Here is a 15,206-nt window from a genome sequence, read left to right as displayed (position 1 = left end):
CGGGGAGGGCCCTCCCCATTGACGCTCTCCGTCCCCCTGCGAAGCCGCTGAATGTTTCTATTGGTTGATCAAGATGCCAATCGCCGAGGCGGGCTTTCCATTGGCTTCAGAGCGGGCGCTCCGAGGCTAGAGGGAAGGAGAAGGGATCAGGAGCGGGAGCTGAGGGGAAAGAGGCCGGTCCGGGTCTGGGCGCTGCAGCTGCTTGCCCGAGGTCTGCAGGCCGGGCTGCGGCTCAGTCCTCGGCTCCTGGGCACAGTCTACGAGGCTCCGCCGGGCCAGCGTGGGAGAGCCGCAGGCGGCGGCCGCCGCATCATGTCAACCAAGGACGAGCGGGCCAGGGAGATCCTGAGGGGCTTCAAACTGTATCCTCCCGGGAGCGGGGCTGGGCCGGGAGGACTTGGGAGGCGGCCGCTCGCTGAGGAGACGGGCCGGGGGCGGGCCGCGCCAGGTGGGCACCCGAGGAGAGGGCGGCGGGAAGGGAAAAATGGAACGCCGTCCCAGGCCGCCGGCGGGACCGGGCGCGGGAGGCCGGGAAAGGGGCGTCCGGAGGGAGGGAGGGGACGGTGATGGGAGCCCCGTGGGTAGAGGCGGAGGAGCCGCGGAATTGGGCTGAGAGAGGGGCCGGGCGTCGGAAACAGGTGTCGGGAGGCGCGCTTGGGTCCGAGAAGAGAGGCCGGGAAGGGGCTGCGGCCCGCAGGGGAGGGCCGAGGGGGCGCGGTGGGCTGGCCTCGAAGCCTAGCTGCCTCTTTGGCGGGAAGCCCACCAGGGCAGCAGGGAAAAGTGACTTGGAGCGAGTGACCTTGTGTGGGACAAATGCAGACGCTGGTGTTGAACTCTCTCGGGTTCTCCCCTCCTACCCCCCCCCACCCCACCCCGGTCTTGTTTCCACAACTTCTCTTGCTCACTTGTGGCTCTTTCCAGGGTTGGAGCGGAGGAAGGTGGGGAGTGAGAAGTCCGAGGTGGACCTCATCTTAACTCTGTCTTGGCCCTTGGAGGCACTGGACGGTCGCTGCTTCTCCCTCAGCTCCTCAGTTTTCTTTCCAGCGAGATGAGAACCCTAAATTTGTGCGTGCGAAGCCTTGAGGAGTTATGGTTTTGCCCTGGGACTCCTGGCAAAGGTGTCTGCTCCCTGGATTTTGTGTGGTTAATGCGTAGACGTGGTGGAGCTGTCCAGCAATTATTTGATGACGTTGGGGACACGGTAGCATTTAGCAGGATATCAAAATCATTGCCTCAGGCCTGTGGTGGGGCCGCGGGTGCAACCTTCTCCCCTTCCCGTAGTGAAGCTTTGTGTTTTAATGGAATGTTAATCTGTGACCTTATGATGCAGGTGAAAAAACGCAATCTCGTTCATTCCAGTCTTACATTTTCCTGCGGACCTTAATCTCTTCTTACATCCTATGGCCACAATATGGAACACTCTTAAATTCGACTCTCAGTGACGATGTAGGGTTCCTCTCCTGGAGGTTTCGTCAAGCACCGTTCTCTGAGCTGCCAGTGTGTTTCCACAGTGTCCATTCCACCCCTGCAAATTTTAATTGCTTTGTCATAATCAGAAACCAAGTTGAGGGCTTCCCTGGTGGCGCAGTGGTTGAGAGTCCGCCTGCTGATGCAGGGGACGTGGGTTCGTGCCCCGGTCGGGGAGGATCCCACATGCCGTGGAGCGGCTGGGCCCGTGAGCCATGGCCGCTGAGCCTGTGCGTCCGGAGCCTGTGCTCCACAACGGGAGAGGCCACAACAAAGAGAGGCCCGCGTACCGCAAAAAAAAAAAAAAAAAAAAAAAAAAGAAACCAAGTTGGTAGTAAGTTTTAGAACACAACAGCAAAAAAGTTACAGGAAGTTTTGGATGTACAAATGAAATTTTTCAAATAGAAGCCGACCTGCTGTGCTTTTTTTTTTTTAAGGGAAGGCCTTCAAAAAAGGCCTTTACATACTGCCATTCAGTATGAACTTGCAGTACTTTTATGCAGTGATGTTTAGTAACAGCCTCTTTTATAGCTCCATGTACCTTCCCGTGTTTCTCTTCATAATAGTGCCTATAAGTAGATAGGCATGGCTGAAGTATTAGAAAGGCTATGACATGGATTTTATTTTTCCCTTAAGTAATTTATATTATTACTTAACGTTTATGCTGTAAACTGGAGACTATGGCGAATTGAGAGATTTCACAAGCCATGTTTTTGTCTGGAGTTAACACTGTTGCTGAAAGTAAGCGTCTTTTTAATGGCTTTGGAACACCCCAAAAAGGGAAAGTTTGAGCTTCTCACCTTCAGTCTTGTCTCTTGAACCTTGTTCAAGAGAAACTGTGGCTCTTGAGAAAGAGGCTGAGGGACAAATACAGAAAAGAATAGAAAGCAGAATCTGGGTCGTTTAGTGCATCGAGAAACAGGTTTTCAGGGAAAATTTGACCTGGGCTGATGAAATCACAAGGGAAGCAGCCACCAAAAAACAGTTAGCATGGGAGCAAAGGAATGCTCATCCTCTGGTGGCCTTTATTGGCATCTGAGAATTAAGAGAGAAGAGGAAAGGAGTGCTAGGATTTGTTACTACCTTCAAGAGAAAATAGAATTAACATTTTAGTAAGAAACTACCTGACTGTTGTCCACCTTTTATTGCATAAATTGTTTTCCTGAACTTTCAGAGCATCTGTTTCTGAAGAGTTTTTACTACAAAAAGAAATCGCCATTTTATTCTCCTACCAACAATGTTGATAATACTCATTTGCCACATGGACTATGTTGGTCTTTTGTATTTTTGTCAGTTTGAACAACAGATGACATCTTGTGTTAATTTGTATTTCCCTGATGCCTAGATCCCTGGAGAGGTCATATAGGATAGTGGTTCAGTGCTGTACTGGCCTGTAGAGCTGTACTGTCTGCACTGGAATGCTAGCCCTGCACTCCTGGTTGTGTGTCCCTGAGCAGCTTCTTTAACTGCTGCCGCAAGCTCCTCCGCTGTAAAAAGGGATAAAAATAATACCGTATCTCCTAGGGTTGTTGGGAGGATTAAATGAGTTGATATCTAAAGCACGTAGCCAAGCTCCTGATGCCGAGTAAGCATTATGTATTAGCTATTATGGTTGTCGTTGTTGTTAGTAGAGAAGTCACGGAATCGTCCGTTTGGCCATTTCTTTTTCTTCGTGAATTGCTTGTTGATATTGAATTGTTTATTTTTCTTATTGCTTTATAGGTGTTCTTTCTTGTAGTATCAATCCTTTGCCTGTATAGTACGTTGCACATGTTTTCTCTCAATGTATTGCTTGTCTGTTTTTTGTTGAACAGAAATTTTAAATTATCACTTCAAATTCATCAATATTATTCATGTGGCTTCTGAATTTTGTGTCTCATTTAAGAAGACCTTCCTTCAGGTTAATTAAATAGCCTATGTTTTTTTCTCTTTGTAATGTTTAGCTCTTTAATCCATCTGAAATGTATTTACATTGATGGTATGTGGTAGAAATCTAACTTCCTTTGCTATTTGGATAGCCAGTTGCCCACTACTGTTTACTAAGTAGTTAGGCCATCCTTTCCCCTCTGTTTTGAAAGCTATCTTTGTCAAATACTAAGTCTCCATAAGACGGGTTTATTTTTGGAATATTTCTGTTTCATCGGTCTGTTTATCTCTTCCCATTCCTTTCCTGTACGCATTAGTTCAATTATTATAGTTTTATAGTATGATTTAGTACAGTTTACAATAGGACTGATATGTCATGAACAGAGTTATGTGTTTGAAGTCATAAGTTCCTTGTAAATATTCATGCCCTTTTTATACAAATAGAAGCTTGCCCATACGCCCATAATAGATACTCAGTAAGTATGAATAACATACTTCATAAATCAGGGATAGCCTTTGTATCTGAGAGAATGCAACATAAACTTTTGTATTTGTCATAAGTCTTTTCAAAAATAAAATATTTAGGACTTCCCTGGTGGCGCAGTGGTCGAGAGTCCGCCTGTCGATGCAGGGGACACAGGTTCATGCCCCGGTCCGGGAGGATCCCACATGCCGCGGAACGGCTGGGCCCGTGAGCCATGGCCGCTGAGCCTGTGCGTCCGGAGCCTGTGCTCCGCAACGGGAGAGGCCACAACAGTGAGAGGCCCGCGTACCGCAAAAAAAATAATAAAATAAAATAAAATATTTTAAAAGAATTTTTTTTTTTTTTGGCCACACGGGCTTGTGGGATCTCAGTTCCCTGACCAGGGATCACCTGTGCCCCCTGCAGTGGAAGCTCGGAGCCCTAACCACTGGACTGCCAGGGAATTCCCAAGATTTCTTTTTCACATCATCTCCACCCCACTGCTTTTAGCTCATACACATTAAGAGTCTTACATTTCTTTCTTGTTTGTTAAAAACATAACATTTTGTAGTTATAAACTAAAGTTGTGAATGAAATATTACTTGGGGAACAAATATGATTCTCCTGCAAGGTTTTGAATTTGAGTGTTTTAAGTAGCTGATGTGGAGATTTTGTTTGTAAATCCTGCGTTCCCCATTTCATTCATTCAACAAAGGTCTTTCGGGAGACTTCTGAACAGGCCCTGTGCGCTTACAGGACATAAAAATGAATGAGTCACAGACCCTTCTTTCCAGAAGTCTAACCATCTTTGTGTCTGTTTAGAAGGGATATCTTCAAAAGCAATGCATTTTTTAAAATAGTACTGAATTTTTCTTTTACAAACTCCAGCTACCTAGAAATGACCTTTGTTAATATTTCAATATAGCCTTCTGATGTAGCTAATGTGTTTCCTTTTATTAAAATGGAATCATGAGTATTATTTTGAAACTTTTTAACTTAATAAATTTACCACGTTCATAATTTTCGAAGATAGTTGCTTTCAGTGACATAGATTTGTCACTGAAAGTCTTCTTATACTAGTTTTCTAGTATAGGCTGTAATGCCCTGTTCAGTCTGTTCAAATTAACTTTTTCCTCAACATAAATCCATAATTTTATTAAATTAATACCAAGAAACTGACACATTGCCATAAGAAAGGATTATGCTTTTATGATTTCATTATTTTTGATCCATCTGGAATTTGCTTGGGTATAAGGTATGAAGCAGATTTAATTTTTTTAAAGATTAGCTAATTGTCTCCATTTCTTTCTTTACTTATACTCCAGATATTAATATAATATCCAGAATATAAATGACTGCCTGCAAATCAATAAGATAAAAATTTAACTCAAAATGGGCAAAGGATATGAACAAATAGTTCACAGAAGAAAGATGCAAATGACCAATGAATAAATTCAGAGATGTTCAACCCTATTAAAACAACAGACTATCCCTTTTTTCCCAATTAACTGACAAAAATTTAAAGACTGATAATATTCAGTGTTGGCAACTGTTGCGGAAAAGGGATGCTTCATTTGCTCTGTGTGTGTGTGTGTGTGTGTGTGTGTGTGTGTGTGTGTGTGTGTGAGAGAGAGAGAGAGAGAGAGAGAGAGAGACCTTTATGGAAAGTAATTGATAGCTATCAAAAGTTTACGTGTAAGTGCAGTAAAGCAGAGAGCTGTCATCAATGGACTCTAGGTTCAGACTTGATTACCCCCACCACTGTAACCCGAGGCAAAGCACTCAAACTGTGAACCTCACTATCCATTTCATTTCTTTAGAGGGTTGATATGAGGATTAAATGAGACTGCATATAAAATGCTTAGTACAGTGCCTCGCACACAGTAATAAATGTTAACTGCTGTCTTATTTTTTATTAATACTTAATATTATTGACGATAATAATAGCGTTAATATTTCTGTAAAATCACTTATTTTTCTGAGGTATAACCAATGACTTCATGCTATTATTCTCGTTCTAACTGAGCAACTGTAATATCTGCTTTGCCTCTGAAGAAATGATTCAATTGAGAAGCATTGATGTGTACCTAGTGTTTATCTTGTTTTCTAGCAACTAATCACATTCCAATTTATGGCAGGTGAGCAAAAAAAGAACCAGTTTGGCTCAGAAGGTTTCTGAAAGCACCTTTCACTTGTGTTCTTGCATTTCCTCTCCATAGTTTGCTTCTGGATCTCCCACATTCTCTTTCTCACAGCACCTTGATGTTTAACTTTACCTCCAGTCAAAAATAGTTGGCTTTACATCTTCTATGGACTTAGATTTCCTTGTTAAGAATAGTAGACTGTTGAACTTTTCTTGAATGTCAGTATTGCCTAAGAGGTGCCTCGGCCAAGTGTTAAAAATGAGTCTGGGGTTTATAATTCCTAAAATATAGTTTTTATCTTATCAACCCAAATTTTGGGAAAGCAACCAAAACATACCAGCCATACAGCCAATAAATACACAGATTGTGTTGAGCACAGATTGTCTAGTAATAGACTTCATGTAGATTGTGATCAGTAGTTTGTTCTCCAGAATCCTCCTGCATAGGCTCCGAGAAGTTGTTATCGTTATCCTGAATGGATTAAATGACTATAACATCCTCTTGATTTTGTTATTTAGGATTTTTAAACAGGAATTGCTGTTTTTGCATTTGGGGGAGGAATTTGGAATATAATTAGATACTTATAGTCTTCTTCAGACCTTCTAAATTCCTTTCCAGGATTGTATTTCTAGTGAAATATTATATTAACCTCTGGAAAAATGAAACAGAATATGGTAAGACTCTCATGGAAAATTCTGGTTGTATCATCACTATATTTGATAAAGGACTGTCAATAGGGCTGGGGTTTGCCAGCTCTAGGTTCTTATTAGGCTTGACCTCACTTTTGCCTTACAGGCTTCACTTGTCAGCACTCTGCATCCACAAATCCCCATGTTAGAGGAGGCCTTGACTTCTTAAAGTGTGGACCTGTCCCTATTCCTGAGCTTTAGCATCATAGGAAGATATTGTAAAGGCAAGGCCATCTTGTCTAGTAATCTGACTGTTCGAACCATTGCTTGAATGCTTAAAACTCAAATTATCAAGATTTTAGGAGCAACATTCTTCTTTTGCTTTTGATCTGCTGATAATTTTGAAGCTGAGAGGAAAAGCAAATATATTTTCTTATAGTCCAATATCCGTAAAGATCTTAGTGGATTGGACTAAATAAGCACGCTGTTTATAGAGGAATTTGCTTAGGCTGCAGTGGGGGGGAGGGGTACAACAAAGTGGAGCTGGTCCAGAGGAGAGGCACTTGAAACATGTCAGTACAATAACTGGAGAACTGAGGAGGATTAACCTGAAGATGAGTTGGGCAAAGGATATGAGTGTTCTAAAGTTTAAAAAACTGTTGTAGGGGCTTCCCTGGTGGCACAGCGGTCAAGAATCCGCTTGCCAATGCAGGGGACACGGGTTTGAGCCCTGGTCCAGGAAGATCCCACATGTCACGGAGCAACTAAGCCCGTGCACCACAACTACCGAAGCCTGTGCTCTGCAACAAGAGAAGACACTGCAATGAGAAGCCTACTCACCACAACAAAGAGTAGCCCCCACTCACCTCAACTAGAGAAAGCCCGCGCGCAGCAATGAAGACCCAATGCAGCCAAAAAAAAAAAAATCTGTTCTAAAGAAGAAAAAGTAAATGTGTTCTGTGTGGCTCTCAGAGGATACAAGGTTAGAAGTTACAGGGGACAGATTTTAGCCCAGTTTTAATAATTAGAGTTACCTGAAGAAAAAAATTGTTTCAGAAAATATTTTAAGCACCAGATGGATGCCTGTCCATCAGGAGTATTGCAGAAGGAAATTATGTGTGCATCAGATAAGGCATTAGAGTAGATAAACTCCAGAAGGACTCAAATCCTTTCAACACTGCAATTCTTTGATTTGGTGACAACCTTTCTTAGTTAACAAGGACTCTTCAGCAAGTATTTCTATTAAGGTATGTACTACACCTAAAATAGGCAGAACATTTTTGTGTGTGATTTGATATAATTAAAACATGATATTGTTTCCTTTTTGTTTTTCAGACAACTCTTTTTAGATTAATACTACTCAGTATTAATGATGTATTTTGTTTAGTGTATTGTGGATCCACTGATTTCAAAGTTAGGGAGAGCAATTTTTGCCTCTGAATTTGGATAAAGTCTAGAGGACTAAACATAAATAACTCTAATATAAATAACACTTTAAATATAGCCACAAGAAGAAAGGGGATAGCCTAATAATATTTGACATTCTTGTAGTCTTTTTCAGTTTTTCAAAGCACTTTCACATATTATTACATTATTACAACTCTACACATTATTATCCACACTTTATAAATGGGGGAAATAGGGATTGACGAGGTTGTCACTCAGAGTCAGAACCTTAATTTAAACCTTGGTTTGTCTTCCTACAAACTACTGTTTTCTATAGTATACCATGATTCCTCTCTGGAGAATTTATTTTTGTTACCATATTGTTGATTTTGAGTTTAAAATTTTTCCTCAGTGTTTAAGTCACAGATTTATTTTTCACTTGAAAATTATTCTCTTCCATAGTGATCACATCCCCTATATTCTTCTTTGTTTTTCCTCAACTCTCAGATACAGAGGGCAGGATTTAGCTTGGGATAAGGAAGAATTTTCTAACAATTAGAGTTAGCTGAAAAAAAGACATTTTCCAGAAACTATTTAAGCAGCATGTGTTTTTCTGCTAGGGCTGCCACAACAAAATACCGAAATACAACAGACATTTATTTCTCAACAGTCCTGGAGGCTAGGAAGTCCAAACTCAAGGTACTGACTGATTTGGTTCCTGGCTTACAGATGTCCACCTTCTCCCTGTGTCCTCACATGGTAGAGAGTGGATGGGCAAATTGTAGGAGTCATAACTGTTACACCATGTGTGGCACCGCCACCTGTCTGACTGTTCCACTTGAAAAGGGTGGTTCATAGATCACTGCAAGGAAAAGAAAAAAAATTTTTAAGGGACTAAATGTGAGAATCAAGCCTGATCACTTACTTTCATGGAATAAGAAGTAAGAAATTTAAAAGCCTTTGCTTTTGAGCCACCTTCTGTGAGAAGGATAAAGGCAGAGGCCTTACCGCTGCTACTTATCTGGTGGTTCATTCAGACATTTGTTAGCAGGGTCTGTAAGTGCCAGGTAATGTGCTAAACCCAAGAGATACGAAACGATAAGCCAGTTTCTATAGCCAAAGAACTTTTATGAGGGAGGGAGGGAGAGACAGAGACAGAGATGATAACAATCAAAATATAGTGTGATAAGTGCCTAGTAAGTATGAAGTACTGTGGAACCTCAGAAGTAATGTGGGACCTGCTGCTGGAGGTGTTCTGGAAGACTTCAGAATTGTCATTTGAATCGGATCTTGGATGATGAGTAGCTGTTGAGCAGTTTAATTTTAAAGATACTGGGGAGGACTTCCCTGGTGGCGCAGTGGTTAAGAATCCGCCTGCCAACGCAGGGGACACGGGTTCGATCCCTGGTCTGGGAAGATCCCACATGCTGCAGAGCAACTAAGCCCGTGCGCCACAACTACTGAGCCCGTGTGCCACAGCTACTGAAGCCTGCATGCCTAGAGCCCATGCTCCACAACAAGAGAAGCCATCGCAATGAGAAGCCCGCGCACCGCAACAAAGAGTAGCCCCTGCTCGCCACAACTAGAGAAAACTGGCGTGCAGCAACGAAGACCCAACGCCGCCAAACATAAATACGTACATACATACATACATAAGTAAAAATAAAGATACTGGGGAGTAAGAGAGGAAGGAAGGTGATGGCATGAAAAATGAGGGAAGAGAGTGTTTCAGAGGGAAGTTGGGGTCAAGAATGAGGAAGAATGAGGATCAAAAACAAGTCCTTAGGGCCTCCCTGGTGGCGCAGTGGTTGGGAGTCCGCCTGCGGATGCAGGGGATGCGGGTTCGTGCCCCGGTCTGGGAGGATCCCATATGCCGCGGAGCGGCTGGGCCCGTGAGCCATGGCCGCTGGGCCTGCGCGTCCGGAGCCTGTGCTCCGCAACGGGAGAGGCCACGACAGTGAGAGGCCCGCGTACCACAAAAAAAAAAAAAAAAAAAAAAAAAAAAAAAAACAAGTCCTTGAAATTGCTGGAAATTTCATTCACTCATTGAATATTTGAGACTACTGAAAGTCCCATAATACCTTGTAGGTCACTGGTGATCTTTCTGAGAATAGCAGATTTTGAGAATAGTAGCTATTTGGGGAAACAAATTATCATTTGCCAAGATTAAAAAATGGATACTAGATGAGGAAATAAATTCAGCAAGAATAGATTACTCTTCCAAGAAATCTGTTGACTTGAGAAAGCAGAGATTAGGGGAGTAGGTAGAGAGATTTTACTAAAGGATGGACGTCACTTATTTAAGCTTATCCAGCTTTGTGCAAGTTGCTTAACACCTGTAAAACAAAGATGCTTGCTCTGTCTGCCTTACAGAGGTGTTATGAACTTTGAGTGGAATAATATATGCCAACTAGCTTTAAAAACTAGAGCTCTATAGATGTATTATGCTTACTATAACATTGTTTAAATTATTTATTTATCTTTGTTTTGAAGTTCAGGGTTGCTATTTTGCAAATTTGTAGGTTTCAGGTTTCGGGGTGTTGATAAAGCCAGAGTCTTAGTGATCCTTTTTTTTTTTTTACTCCAGATTAGACATCTGAAGCCTTTTTCACAATTCTGAGAAGTAATTTTGGCTGTTGGAGTGATAGCAAAATAAGCCCCCTAGGGCTTCCCTGGTGGTGCAGTGGTTGAGAGTCCGCCTGCCGATGCAGGGGACGCGGGTTCGTGCCCCGGTCCGGGAAGATCCCACATGCGGCGGAGCGGCTAGGCCCGTGAGCCATGGCCGCTGAGCCTGCGCGTCCGGAGCCTGTGCTCCGCAACAGGAGAGGCCACAACAGTGAGAGGCCCGCGTACCGCAAAAAGAAAAAAAAAGCCCCCCTACATGACACGTATGTCCCATTTGAAAGCCAAAATCATCTTTGGCTTTGCTTTTTTTTTTTTTTTTTTTTTTAAAGATGGTTGTAATTTGAGGAAGTTGATTTCTCAGTACTGTAGCATTTTTAAAGCTAGGTAAAATTCAGGATCTCAGAATGTGGATTTCGATAGGATTTAAGGTAATATCCTCATTCCTCTGAATAATATATAAGAAACAGTTGCTGATCCTTTGGGGATGCACCTTAGGAAAGTGCCTTCTGTTATCTCTTCTTCGATCAGGAGGTTCTGGGAAGCAAATAAAAATGCAAAGGGAGTCTCTATGAATCTCTTTGGTTATATCTATTCTAGTTTGTTTCTGAGCAGTTTCAGGCACATAACTGCACATGTATCAGTAGAATAATAGACCTACTAGAAAAAGAAAGGTTTGTTTCATTGTTTGACTTTGCTAGTGAGAAGACTGTGTTATGTTTCAAATAGCGATCTTTTTCTCATTACTAAATTTCTTGCCTCCACTGTTTCCCAGACCAGTTTGAATTTTGATTGTATGCTTTCCAAGCATAGTACCTCTGCCAGGGCCAGAGTATTATTTCACAGGCATATCACCACTGATTACAGTGCTGTATATTATGTTTCAAGGATACTGAAACCAGGTTTCTCAGGGATCCATTTATATTTTCTCACCTTGTCCCCATAAATAGGAAAAATACCACAGGGAAAAATCACTGGGAACTTATTGGTCAAAGAAAGATGTTTAAATGCCCATCAATTAGAACTGGTTCTTAAAATATACTAAAAAATAGGATGCTCTGTATAACCAATGCTAGTGCAGGAGGAGCCTAAGAGGAGGGCTTTGATATTTAAGAATTAATGAAAGTGGGAGTAGGGGAAGGAAGTGAGTTTAGAGAGTGAACAAGGAAGAGAGAGTTTGAGATGGGAGAGATCATGAAGGCAGAGTGTTAAAGGACAGAGAACAAGAACAAAAAGAAAAAAACACAACCAAAAACTATGTAAGCAGAGCCAAGAAAGGCATTCCTGAGATGAAAATGTTCGGGATACCACTAAACAGAAACTCCCTTTGTTTACTGCTGGTCATTGCAGCTGCTTCCACCACAGATGAATGAGAGGGGGAAGTTTTTCTTCATGCCTGTGACCTTGGTATTGGAGCTTTGCCTCCTATTACTCAGGTCTGCCATAGTAGACATTAGCATATGTCATTTGTGCTTAGTCAGCCGTTCTGCCTGAAAATTCTAGCTACCTTGAAACTCCTCAGACTACAGGTAATGAGCCACATGCCCATGTATAATTTACAGGTACTCTGCCAAGTCGTGAATCCAACTTCAGAATGGGCTTTTAAACTCGAATGTGTTTCTACCTGCAATTTAGCTTCCTGACTCAACTGTTCTCCTTAAGGAGAATGGGGGTTTTTTGGTTTGCTGCTTTTTGGTTTTCGCTGAGCTCCAACTCTAATCTGGCCTTTCCATAGCCTGCTGAACCCTGAATGAGCAGCTCTCCTTGCTTGGCTTCTAGACACTCTTCAGTGAGCCTTGATTTCTGGTTGCTCAGCCTGAATGAGAATTCTCATCAACCCTTCTGACTCGCTCTCTGATGCTCAGTGTGGTTCAACACATATTTGAGAGGCAATTATGTGCTGAGCACTGAGAAGAGAAGGATAAATAATATACTGCCAATGGAATTTGACTTGCAGACTTATATGCATGGTATGTTCTGATAAGTACTGTGACGCAATTATAAACAAGTGTACAGGTGCACTCAGGGGGAATCAAAACTTTGCCTCAGGGTGTACCAGGGAACGTAATCAGAGAGGTTGACAATAGCACTGGGTCCTTAAGGAGAGTGCTGGAGGGTGGGATGCCCATTCTGGTGGGAACGGAGCAGCGGTCTGCTAAATACTCAAGCAAAAGAAGACATTGTCTTTGGGAAGTTGAGCAATTAGGGATGGCTGGAGGATAGGCTGTGCCTAGGAGCTAGGGTAGGAGGTGACTGGAGAATGCAAAGGATGGCAGAGACTAGACTCGGTGTCTTCCTCCCTCCAGTAAGCCTTGAGTTACCCTATTAACTTCTTCACTCCAGACTTATAGCAGTTCATTATACCTGCTACCCTCCTGGTTGCCTGTTGATTTCCTGTTCTTTATTAAATTGTCCTTTCTACTTGACCTACCTTCCTATCTCACCCTTCTCCATTGTTCTTTTAACCTATTATTAACTTACAACCTTTTTTAAAAATCAGTATTCCCAAACCTATTTCCAAAGCCTGAACTTATATGTTCCTCAGAAATGTGTGTGTCTGAGGATGGAAGAATTTTTTTTTTTTCCTTTGGACAGTCACATAGGATTAACCGTGCCCATGTCAAGCAAGAGCAGAGGTCTTTCTGTCCTCTAGAACAATGCTTCTTAAACCATTACTGGTAACAAACCAGGTTTTTACTTCTAATCCTTTATAGACTGATATTTTTATAAAATAACTAAATTATTAGAAAAATGACATAGAAAATAAGTCAAAAATTTTATTGTTAGAATCAACATTCAAATTACTCTGCTAAATTGCTATTAAAATTTTTAAATACTTGTCACATATATGCACTACCAAATGTAAAATAGATAGCTAGTGGGAAGCAGCCTCATAGCACAGGGAGATCAGCTCGGTGCTTTGTGACTACCTAGAGGGGTGGGAGGGAAACACAAGAGGGAGGGGATATGGGGATATATGTATACATATAGCTGACTCACTTTGTTATACAGCAGAAACTAACACACCATTGTAAAGCAATTATACTCCAATAAAGATGTTTAAAAAAATAAAATTTAATTTAAAATAAATAAATAAATACTTGTCACAAACTGGTAACCAATGCCTTCACAAACCAGCACCAGTCTGTGGACCATATTTTGAGTAACGCATCTGTAGAATCCCCAGTACAACTTGTGCCTGATACACAGTAGAATTCAGTGCATGTTTGGGGAATAAATATGTGGATGAAATGGTTAGCGTCATTATAGTAGTAGGAGGGTAAAAATGATAGTGGCAGCTCTCTTTGGAGAGTTGAAGGGAAATGATTTAGTGAGAAAGTAAAGAGTACTGTAGTAATGTTACCCTCCATGTAAAACAAACTTTTTGTCATCACTCTCTGAGCTTTGTTCCTTTGGCTCTCTAGTGAGGCAAACATGTACTAGTAAATCACCTGTGTGAATTTATGAGAAATATTAGTTTTGATCTTGCCAAAAAATATAAAAGTTACTCTGAATGTTTGCAGAAAAAATGTCAACCTACTTATCTGAACTTCGTTTTAGGAGCAATTCTGCAGTTGGCAAGGATTGATTTCAAATATTAACCCCTGCTCTTTAAATGAAAGTATTTCTCTGTGTTATAATGTGGACCATACCGCCAAATGCTTTCCCTGCCTGAGATTTTCTCATTTCCTTTTGCATCTTCTCAGAAGATTAGCTGAATAGGATAAGAAGTCTTTATATCAAAAACTTTGTAATAAACAAGGCTTCTATGTCAATTAAGATAATTTCAGATTGCTTATAACACTGCACATTTTCAGTACTTAAAAGCAAATTGTAAGGTCTTGAATCCCTTTCAAATAAGGAATTCGTGGCATCATTCAGGGAATAGAAAAGCAAGAGGTGTACTTTTTAGTATTTGAACACATAGCTGCATTTCAAGGAGATCATTAATTTGAAATATTTAATTAATTGAATGCAACTTATAACAGGGAAGTTTTATTATCATAAACAGAGTTTTGTTTCCATTGTGGATCAGTAAAGTCAGCCCTCCATATTCGTGGGTTCCACATCCCGGGATTCAACTGCATATCAAAAATATTCAGGATGGGCTTCCCTGGTGGCGCAGTGGTTGAGAGTCCGCCTGCCGATGCAGGGGACATTGGTTCGTGCCCCGGTCTGGGAGGATCCCGCATGCCGCGGAGCGGCTGGGCCCGTGAGCCATGGCCACTGAGCCTGCGCGTCCGGAGCCTGTGCTCCGTAACGGGAGAGGCCACAACTGAGAGGCCCGCGTACCGCAAAAAAAAAAAAGAGAGAGAAGCATTTGGGCCAATAGTCCACTCTTTGTTGTTGGTTCCTAAAGCACTGCCAGGGGAGACTTATGCTCCTGGGGTCTCTTATGTCCCAGGAGGGAGATGATGGAGGATGATTATTAATCTACACCAACTTCAGTTTATTAGCTGTACTGGTTCCCAAACATGTTTTTGACAATGAAATATTCTGCAGGTCCTCTTGTGGTGTTTCTCTATCCATTTCCAGCACGGCAGCCAAAGATTTTATTTTTTCCATAACAATTTTCTACACATTTGATTTTTTTTCTCACACTGCCCACCTCTCTTGTCTTCTAAGCTT

General features: G+C 41.9%; 1 protein-coding gene across 1 annotated transcript in view; it reads left to right on the top strand.

The window, feature by feature from the left end:
* The first annotated feature begins 132 nt into the window (after positions 1 to 132).
* Positions 133 to 15,206, top strand: part of PDE6D (phosphodiesterase 6D) — a 43,468-nt gene continuing 28,394 nt past the window's right edge. The window contains exon 1 of the mRNA XM_081242235.1: positions 133 to 362. Within this exon, the coding sequence (XP_081098361.1) occupies positions 313 to 362 (50 nt within the window). The 5' untranslated portion in view covers positions 133 to 312. The remainder of the gene's footprint in view (positions 363 to 15,206) is intronic.

Source organism: Mesoplodon bidens (genome assembly GCF_964165515.1).
Source record: "Mesoplodon bidens genome assembly, chromosome: 8".
NCBI lineage: Eukaryota > Metazoa > Chordata > Mammalia > Artiodactyla > Ziphiidae > Mesoplodon > Mesoplodon bidens.
Note: the sequence above shows the minus strand (reverse complement) of the source record. Positions and strands in the feature narration are given on the sequence as shown.